Source organism: Girardinichthys multiradiatus, chromosome 20 (assembly GCF_021462225.1).
Source record: "Girardinichthys multiradiatus isolate DD_20200921_A chromosome 20, DD_fGirMul_XY1, whole genome shotgun sequence".
Taxonomy (NCBI): Eukaryota; Metazoa; Chordata; class Actinopteri; order Cyprinodontiformes; family Goodeidae; genus Girardinichthys; species Girardinichthys multiradiatus.
In genome coordinates, this window is record NC_061812.1 from 33,612,135 (window position 1) to 33,622,633 (window position 10,499).

Genomic DNA, 10,499 nt, shown 5'->3' on the forward strand with positions numbered 1-10,499 from the left:
CAGTTTTGACTCAAGTAGCTGAATACAAATGTATTCCACACTCTTCAATTTTGTAATGGTAGAAAATTTGGGAAACCAAATACCATTTATCTTGCACTTAATAAGCATGAACTCCATCGTCTGGTCTGGTCTGTCAGACAAATTCCAAATAAAATACATTGAAGTTTGTGGTTTAAAGGTGATAATATGGGAAAAGGAGTATGATTACTTTTTAGCAGCAAACTTAACCCTATCAACAACAGGACCCTTGGAGGGTGGACTTTAGAGTTTTTCAGCAGCAAAATGCCGAACTATTCTCCAGGGCTTAAAGGCAAAAAGTAGATTTAAAGTTTAAATATCATATTCCGTCTTTACATGGAATGAATGTTTCCTTTTTTAACACAGAAACATGCAGAATTTATCTAATATGTATAACATCTGTCAAAAACTTTGTATTTGTTCATGCCTTTTTATTCATGGAAGTGCATGCAGTTCAGTGCCCTAAAACTGTATTCAAATCTATACTAACATTGTGAGATTTAGGCTAATGCTGACCCAATTACTTGCCCATAAAATATTTAAAACACTAAAGCATTTTCTTTTTACATTTAGCAGTTGTTTGAAATTGCAGAAGCCATTACACAGTTCTAGAAAATAAAAATAGCCAAAACCATTGCAGGATGGGAACAATTTATTTTATTTGTCAGAACCAGCAACGTGTGTCTCTAAAACAATGAGTGTGTTGTGGCGGGGCTGTATTTAGAATTTCTTTCTTTAGCTAAGATGACCAGCAAGATGCATTTTCCTGTTGCTGTAGATTGTGGGTGCAAGTTTTCATTGTTCTTCTGGATCTTTGTACTGAATTAACTTGTGGCCCCCAGCTCCTCCAGTGCATCCTGAAGCCTGTTTAAAACACAGGACACATTTTCTCTTTTTTAAATCCTGATTGAAGCTATGAAATAAAGGAGCAGATGAAACCATATACATGTTTATTCACCCCCTCATGGTTCTTACTTAAAGTCTTCACCATCCAGCAGACTCTTATAAGTGCTGATCTCGGCCTCTAGCTTCATCTTCATGTTGAGCAGCGCCTCGTACTCCTGGGTCTGGTGCTGAATGTTTTCCCGCAAGTTGGTGAGTTCTTCCTCCAGGCGGATTATGATGCCGTTACTCTTTTCCGTTTCCATGTTGTAGCGTAGCTCGGTGTTGCGTAAAGTGTCTTCTAAAGAGGCTTTCTGATAAAGAAGTTAGAAAACATGTGAAAATGGGTCCATAAAATACATTTTTGAATAAATAATATAAATCTGAATGGATGCATTGCAACAGTAGAGGTACCAAAGTACCAAATTATGCAGTAGCAATTCAAAATAAATTCTAGATTGCAATGTCAGACTTGTTTTAAAAGATTTTATCATTTCAGTCTGTGAATAAAATAAAAATGTGTAGAGCATGTTTCTAGTGCTTACTAAATTCTGTTGAGAGGCGAGTTCAATTTCCAGGGTCTGTATCTGTCTGGTTAAATCACTTTTCTCCCCCTGAGCCCCCTGAAGTGCTTCTGTGTTCTGTGACACCTGGACCTGCACATCTGCAATCTGACAGGGGAAAAAACAAAATGTTGACAGAACAACATAGTCCACCAGTCTGTCTTATCATTTTACCTTTTCTTTCTCCCTTTTATTACCTGATTTTCATGCCAGCGTTTAAGGTCCTCTGCATTCTTCATGGCGATCTTCTCATAGTTGGTTCTCATGTCTTCCATAATCTGGGACAGGTCCTGACCTTTGGGAGCGTCCACGTCCACTTGCACGCCGGAGTGAGAGATCTGACTCCTCAGCTCCATCACCTCCTGTAGGAGTGTAAAAGGGAAGAAAAATAACTTTTCATGCATGACCAGTGACCTCTGGTCTATTTTCTGAAAGTTTTTTTTTTTTTTTGTATCATTTTACATGTTATAATCAAGGCCATTCACCTTATTGCTTTTGCAGGGCTCAGTTTGTCAGGTTACTCTGACCTTGTGGAAAATGATAAGCAAACATATTCTCTCATCCTTAAGGAGTTCTTATCATTTTCCCCTAGCTTATACATAAAAGGAAATAGTAGGCTTCCTTAAAGTGATAGTTCCATTTTGTTTTTTAATACCTGTCGAAAGGTTATGTCTTGTAGTAAAATAACTTTCCTTGGTTTTTTATTTAGTCTAAATTTAGATAAGTTGCTCCCTGAAGCTCTGATCTCAACAATGTCAAAGCATAGTCTATCCAAAGGTTATTATATGGGGCTTTAACTGTCATTATATTAACACCATTGATTATTTCCACAGGAAATGGAGGGGGGAGGTAATGTGCCACCACTGATCTTTCTGGGTAAAACAAGTAGCCTACTGAGAACTGAAAACGTGAAGCATTCTGGCAGAGTAGCTCTCAGATATTTAAGTAAAACAGCTGAAAAAGTAGAAATATTAAAGCATTAAAGTTAAGTAAACACTATTATATAGATTTTTACACTGCATTACATTTCTATTATTATGACAGCAAGCACTTTACATGTTATGCTCTCAGTATGTTTCCCACAGGAAGATCAATGGTGGTGCACTGTCTTCTCCCTTTGCTCCTGTTTAAATAATATTTGTTGTCTTTGTACATAATGTTGTTTGTTTAGTTAAAGAGACTTGAAGTTTGACGTTTTGGATCGGTGTAAAGCCTATGGGATTGTTCAGGTGGACCTAAATATACAAAAAAAAAAATCTCAGATTAATGAAATCAGAGTCAAGTGCTTTGGTAAAGTCAATACGGCTTTCCATCCTGGGTGGGGTGTCAACGGGGGTTGCCACTAAGCAAAAGGAGAGCTGTCTGGAGAGCTTCGCTTTTTAAATAATGCATGCACTGTCAGAGGGAATTAGCGCCCCCCTGTGGAGTGTGTGTATTTTAAGCATTTTACGAAATATGTATCAAATGTTAAATATTGCTGTATGCAATTTGCAGTTAAGGATTTAAAGACCGTTTTCTTTGTTTTAAAAGAATCTTGACTGCATTTAGTCACCTCTAGTTCAAAATCCTAAATACTTAGACCTCCACTGGATTATTCTACCCCAAATCTTGGTTAGAGGTTTTAATTCTGAACAAAACACATTTTCAATGGTTATGAGGCATCAGGTTACCTTAAATTGAAAAGCAAAACATATAGACTTAATAAACATGGACTTAATTACAGATGCTTTAAAATAAAGTTTGTGTTTTGAGAAACCTTGTCTTCATTTGAGAAAAAGGGGTTCTTCTCAAAAATACTGTGGAAATTAGGTATACAATACAAGTTCTCTGAGCAGGACACAACAGCCGAGTGTTTCCATTTAAATGCAAAATGTTGGTGATTGCTGATGCGTCATTTTATTTAAAAAACAGGGACCGATTAAAGCCAATGTTCACAGCTTGTTAGTTAACAGAGAAAAAATAACTCGGCAACTCTATCTCTAAGGCCACAGATAAATCCAGGGTAACTTGTATGCATTCGAGGCCACTCTCAAATAGTTAGGATCTCAACAAATAAAAGAGAACATTTTTCCATCACAAATATGTGTTACATAGATTCATGAACGCAACAAAAAGAATGGACAATTTTTTCTGCTTGTCTTGGTTTATACTGAATGATCAGTGAAAACTTTCAAGCAATTCCTGCAAGTTTCAAGAACCACTTGTAGCAATAACTAACTGTGTTGGATGTTTGCTTTGTATGAATATTCTAATTTCTATTCAGAGTTATTAGTTAATAAAATGTGTTCCCCAAGTAGATTGATAAAAAATAACACAGATGCACTGTAAACTCACATTTTCATGGTTCTTTTTCAGGAAATGAAGCTCTTCCTTCAGAGCGTCGATGTCGCTTTCGATGTTCATCCTGCTCATGTTGGTTTCGTCGATGAGTTTTTTCAGGCCAGCAATGTCGCCCTCCACAGACTGCCGAATTGCCATCTCATTCTCAAACCTGTTGCAGGTTAAACCAGCAAACTCTATTTCACATTACAGTCCAGAAGATGGCAACAGTTAAAGGAATTGATGTGGAGAACCATCAAAACTCATACTTCACTTTGAAGTCATCTGCAGCAAGACGGGCGTTGTCAATCTGGAGCACAAATCGAGCGTTCTCTGCTACTTGGTCAAAGATCTGGATGAGAAAAGTAAAACATTTTAAAAGTGTGTTTACAAACTGATGATAAAGTGCTTTAGGAATACAGGTTTTTGTTAGGAAGCCTCCTCCACTGATGTAAATATCTGATTTGGAGCAGTTATTTTCCCATTGTTATCAGTAGAAACCCAGGAGTCAGCAGGGTAGCATTGTTTAATCCATAGCAACAGTTGTTCATGATAAAAAAGGAACCATAAATTGCAGAACAGGAAGAGAGGTTGTTCCTGTGCCAAAACAGAAACTGGTTTGTTTTAGTGTTGCTATATAAACGGCTTTTCTGTCTGAATAAGTCACGCAAATAACTTTTTCTTCCCTTGAGCTTTCAGCTGCACTGTTGCCGTCAGTCATTTATATTACTCTGTGGTTTAATGGGTGCACAGATCAGGGAAATTCTCACTCAGTGACTCTCAGATCCTGCCATGATAGAAGGGCTAAATTCTTGTCCCCTTTATGTTCAGATTGCCACCATAAACGTGCAATTATATGATATGGAAGCGCTGGACCCTGGAAAGGAATGTGACATTTGACTCCGGGACTGGAGCTGATTGTTATAAAACCATTGCACTGCAGACATCTTTCAGTGTGTGTGTGGATGTGGTTCCTACACATCTGTTTCCCATTGAGGCCCTCCCACACCAGAGCAAACTTGTAGAATCACCATCCAACAAGCAGATTCTTTAGTGGGGTTTTTTTCTGGTCGCCTAACAGCTCCTCAGTGAGCCTCTTGTGATTCAAACCTCGTGTTAGTGATTCATTGGAGGAAGCACTAAAGGACGTTTTGCAAAGGGAGGGTTGTAGCTTAGCAACCACGCCCTTCATTTTCATGCATGAAATCTGATAACTTTTACAGGAAATGCGACCCATCTCAGAAGTCTCAACTAGACAGTCTGGCATTCAGGGACACACAAAAGGGAATTTTCACCACTTAAAACCCACTTTTGTCATTGTTTGTGTCTTATAAGCTATAGCAAGCAAGAATCACGGATTTCCACTTTGAAGCACTACAACGTTTTCTTCTCACCTGATTGCGTAGGTCTTCTATGAATGGTTCATACTTGCTGTAATCTCTGACATCCTGACCCCCCTTCTCCAGGGCCTCCCTGATGTTCATCTCCAGGTTCTTGTTAGCCTGCTCCAGGTTCCTTACCGTCTCCAGGTAGTTAGCAAGACGGTCATTCAGGTTCTGCATTGCCCCTTTCTCATTGCCTAAGATGCCAGCACTACTACCAGATGCAGCAGCAGCACCAGCCCCACCGAAGGCTCCGCCGGCTCCGCTGGCTCCGCCACCCATCATGCTGCTGAGCTTGAAGCTGCTGGAGGAAGATGAGATGGGAATCCCAGAGCGCAGGGAGGATGCAGAGGCGGAGGAGATTCGGGCACCCTGTCCACCAGCACCCCCGTAAATGCTGTTAGCTTGGTACTGAGGAGCAGAGCGGGTGTAGGACATCCGGGTGGAAGGGATCTGCTGGATGCTGGAGGTTCTGAAGCTCATTTTGAAGAATTGCAAAAAGAAGTACAAAGAGAAATCAGAGATGAGACTGATTGCTGGCTGACTTAGAAAGTGACGATGGCAGAGGGAAGTGGGGAAACTTATACTGCTGGCTCTCTCCTCCAATAACAGCTGGCCTCTCAGACCCTGCCCACTTCAACATCTACCATTCTTTGTTTTCCGATCCGCCTCACTGCTCTCTCCTTCTGCCGTACCCTCACATGTTCCGGTTTTTTAACCTACATTGTGTTTTCTGTCACCATGGAGATGTGTGAAACACATTTTGCTGTGAAAAAAACTTCAAGGTTATTAAAGCCAAATAAACCCCAGGCATAAATTATTCATCAGAGCAAACTAAAGTAAGTTACATATACATCCTGCTCAAACAAAGTTCTGTTTGAAAGGTGATAGAAAAGTTAAACTGAACATTAAAGGTTTAAAGTTGCAGGGATCTGCATGTTAGTAAGAAAGCTGCTATAGATAAAGATGAGGGGCACCAGTGGTTCTAATCACCAACTATGCAAGGCAAAATTATTGCGGTATGTCCATAAAAGGCATAACGGATCAGATGCTGCATAGTTTCTGTGTTTGTGGTCAGCAAGTCCCAAAATAAACAGATTTCACCAGCCTTTCCGTCTACACTGAGCCAAGCTCAAGATAACACAGCTGCAGGTATTAGAAACAAGACCAAACTGATCTACTCATGAACACATTTACTGTATAATAATTGAATTTTAACACTAAACTGTCAACTGCTTTGCAAGACTATTCCCATCCCTTGAACCTTTTCACATTTTACATAGACAATGATACATGGCTTTCAACTTTCTTGACAAGTAAAATTATGAGACTTCGATCAGAAAGTGCTATGTACTTTGTGGATTGAACTTTCATTACAATTACCACTGCAATGCTTTTGGGGTATGTCTCTACCAACTTTGCACATCTAGAGATTGAAATGGTTGCTCATTCTTCTTTGGAAAGGAAGCTCAAACTTAGTCAGATGTGACAGATAATGTCTGTGAACAGCTATGTTCATATCTTGCCCCAGATTATAAATTAAATTTAGTTCTTGACTTAGACTAGGCCATTCTAACACATGCATAGGATTGGATCTAAACCATGACATTATGGTTGTGACTGTGTGTTTAGGATTATTGCCCTACCAGAAGGGAAACCTTTACATTTACCCAAGTCTAAAGACTTGCTCAGCCTCTAATAGTTTTTTGTCTTTAGCTCCATTAGTCTTCCCATCAACTCTGACCAGCTTAACTGTCCCTGCTTAAGAAAACCCCCCACCCCCTCCACAGCATGAGCCTGTGACAGTCATGTTGGGCCTTGGGTAGGGTGAAATGTGTGGAGCATGTAGGTTAGAAAGTTCACTTTTGGTCTCATATCACCAGAGCACCTTCTGCATGTTTGCTGTGTCCATACATGGCTTGTGTCAGGCTGCAAAAAGGACTCTAAATTACTTTATTTCAACAATGGCTTTCTTCTTACCACTTATATCTGGTTCCATAAGAACCAGATATGAGGAGTGTATGACTAATGGTTGTAATGTTGAGAGATTTCCCCTTAGTTCCGAATTTCTTTAGCTTCTCCGGTTGAACTATGGGTTTCTGACCAATGCTCTCTTTGCCTGGCCTGTCAGTTTCATTGGATGACCGTGTCTCAGTAGGTTTGCTATTGTCTTCCTATTCTGTCCATTTTCCGGTGATGAACAAACATCTGTGTGATGTGAGGTTTGATATATTGTCTATAACCTAATCCTGTTGTACGTCTACTGTGTTTTTTGGTCTTCATGATGCAGTTTGTTCACCAATGTTCTCCAACAAACCTCTTTACAGAACAGCTGGATTTGTATGGAGATTAAATTACAAACTGATGGAATCTATTAATTAATTAAGTAACTTCTTAGGGCAATTTGTTAAATAACACATAATTTCAGAAACAGACCACCTGACAGTCAAACATGGTGGTGGTAGTGTGAGGATTTTGGGCTGCTTTGCTTCCTCAAGACCTGGATGACTTGGCATAATTGATCAAATGAATATTAAAATAAATATTTCTTTCTAGCAGAACATCCTGTAGGAGAATGCCCAGCCATCAGAACAGAATTTTAAGCCCAATTATACTTTGGTTTTGTAGCAGGACAATGACCCAAAAGCATAGTAGCCCGACCACCTCTATATGACTCAAAAAGAAAAAAAAAGAAAAAAAAACGTTTGCAGTGGCTTAGCCAAAGTCTGGACTTGAATCCAATTCAGATACTGTGGTATGATCATAAACATGCTGTTCATACTCAAACCTCCTAATGTGGCTGAATTAAAACATTTCTGTAAAGGAGAGTGGGCCAAAATTCCTCAGTGGTGATGTTAAATACTTACTGCAAGATATCGCAAACCATTGATGTCAGTCATTTTTGCTAAGGGTGGTTAAACTACTAATTAGGTTTACAGGGCACTTATATTTTAACATAGGAGGAGGATGGTAGGAATAGCTTTTTTCCTTTAAAAATGAAATCATCATTTAAACAGCATTTTGTTAACTGATTTATTGCATAATGATAACCTGAGTTATCATTATGCAATATTAAATGTGTTTGATGATCTAAAAGGTGTAACAAACACAGTGTAAAAGTAAACACAGAAGAAATCTGTAAGAGGGACAAAACTTTTCTCAGCACTTTACCACACTATCCAGATTTCTAATAGTAAAAATATATATTTTTTCCTTCATTACAATTATGTTCTACCTTCTGTTGGTCAATTACATAAAATGCCTATAAGACACTGAAGTTTGTGGCTCTAATGTGACAAAAAAGAAAAGATTGAAGGGTTGTGAATACTTCGACATGCATTGTCACTGTCTGAAATGGGCGTGTGTTAAAGCACACCAAATGATATCCAAGCTTCAGATGTTTTCACAGGCTGTGCAGGAGACAAGAAGCCTGAGAAACAATGGTTAGATGATACCTTGCTGAGAATACAGTCAAAAGGAAACAATGGATGCCCTCATTCATTGGTCATACTATCTGTATTAATTACTGTCTTTGAGGATGCTGAACAAGTATTATTAAAGCCTTAGCTGTGGGACTTGACATGAGAACCAGCTTTATATACAGCAGTCTGAAAAGTGATCTTCATTTTTGCTGATTCCCTGGGAACCACAAGTCAACATCATTCTCTTTTTATTAGACATGCTTTTAAATGTCCCAAATTAGCATGTTTTCAGCATATTAGAGAATAATAATAACCTGCATGAAGACTGATTAAAGTCAACAAATAAAAAAAAAAGACAATGTTCCTTTAGCACATTCCAAAGTTTTCCAAAGGAAAACTTTGGAAAACTCTGAAGAGAATAAAACCAAAATGATCCTCCCAGAGAAGGAAACTACAAACACTCCCCAACGCCCTCCTTCAGATCCCACAGCATCCATTCTCTTTTCTTTTCAAATTCAACAAATCCTTGATGATATTTCATTGTTTCTCACCCTTCACAATATACTGACTAACTTCTTAAAAAGTAAAAAAACAAAACAAAAACCAGCCCAAACTGCAGAGAAAAGCAAAACTCCAGCTACAGATTACAGGAAGCATGAATGACTCAAACCTCATGACTCTGTCACCACTGTCCTGTTTGTCTGAATGTGTGTTGGCAACGTTTGATACACTCAGGGAAACCAAATTAGTAACTAACAAACACAAAACGTCACTTGACCAACAGTTTTATCCACAAAGTAATTAAATTATCTATTTTTTGTATCTATATTATGATATATAAATATAAATAGCCTAAATTTCTGGAGTTTTGTTTCCTGCTTCGGTCTGAGAATGAGAACTGCACAATGTTTCCAAAACATAAGACAGGAAGTAAATTGAATAGGAAAACTGGAAAAAGTTTTACTGTGCGAGTCAAATGACTGTACAAATCTGGAAACTACAAGGAGGAGTTTATATGTTTCACGAGTTTTGACTCACAGCCTTAATGTTGCTGTTCTCCTTTGGTCTGGCCTTCAATAAATCTCACCTCCCTTCCTGTCTAATTTTTTCAGATTCAGTATAGACTGAGTGCTCACGCAGTGCCTTGCAAGTGTGTTAATGCCCCTTGAACTTTTTCACATATTGTGACATTACAGACACAAACCTTTGTGTACTTTAATGGGATTCCAGGTGATAAATCAATACAAAGTATTATACAATCGTGCAGTGGAAGCAAAAGGAGACATGGTTTTCAAAGATCTTTACATATAAAAATCTAAATAACAATAGTATATGTATCATATCATACGTATGAAATGTAGATTGTCCTGTTGACAGATGCTTAGAAGTTCCATTTTATAAGACGAAATTACAATTTTGAGTCATTGAACCTGACAGAACCAATAAAATAAAATATTTCTGTAAAAAACTTCTTATTTACAGTGCAGACCAAAAGTTTGGACACACCTTCTCATTCAAAGAGTTTTCTTTATTTTCATTATTATGAATATTGTAGCTTCACACTTAAGGCATCAAAACTATGAATTAACACATATGGAATTATATACTGAACAAAAAAGTGTGAAACAACTGAAAATATGTCTTATATTCTAGGTTCTTCAAAGTAATTCAATTCAATTCAATTCAGTTTATTTATGTAGCGCCAATTCCCAACACATGTCATCTTAAGGCACTTCACAAAAGTCAGGTACATACATTCCAATTAATCCTAACCATTGAATAATGCAGTCAGATGCACTTATTTATTCAAATTGGATAAAAAGTTTTTCTATCTAAGGAAATCCAGCAGATTGCATCGAGTCAGTGACTTGCAGCATTCATTCCTCCTGGATGAGCATGTAGAGACAGTGGAC

At 38.2% G+C, this 10,499-nt stretch overlaps 1 protein-coding gene across 1 annotated transcript; it reads right to left on the minus strand.

The window, feature by feature from the left end:
- Positions 1 to 652: 652 nt before the first annotated feature.
- Positions 653 to 5,723, minus strand: LOC124856107 (keratin, type I cytoskeletal 18-like). Its single transcript, XM_047346311.1, has 7 exons — positions 5,177 to 5,723; positions 4,052 to 4,134; positions 3,798 to 3,954; positions 1,661 to 1,825; positions 1,446 to 1,571; positions 994 to 1,214; positions 653 to 882 (listed from the first exon to the last, which is right to left on the minus strand). The coding sequence occupies exons 1-7, from the start codon at positions 5,645 to 5,647 to the stop codon at positions 843 to 845; spliced, it is 1,263 nt and encodes a 420-aa protein (XP_047202267.1). The 5' UTR covers positions 5,648 to 5,723; the 3' UTR covers positions 653 to 842.
- Positions 5,724 to 10,499: the final 4,776 nt, after the last annotated feature.

Bases quoted from the DNA above. Each gene is read 5' to 3' on its own strand.
- LOC124856107 (XM_047346311.1), bottom strand. From the start codon at position 5,647: ATGAGCTTCAGAACCTCCAGCATCCAGCAGATCCCTTCCACCCGGATG. The intron at 3,955-4,051 runs GTATGAGTTTTG...AACCTGCAACAG, and splicing joins GCAGATGACTTCAAAGTGAA to GTTTGAGAATGAGATGGCAA. The intron at 1,572-1,660 runs GTAATAAAAGGG...TTCCCCTGTCAG, and splicing joins AACGCTGGCATGAAAATCAG to ATTGCAGATGTGCAGGTCCA.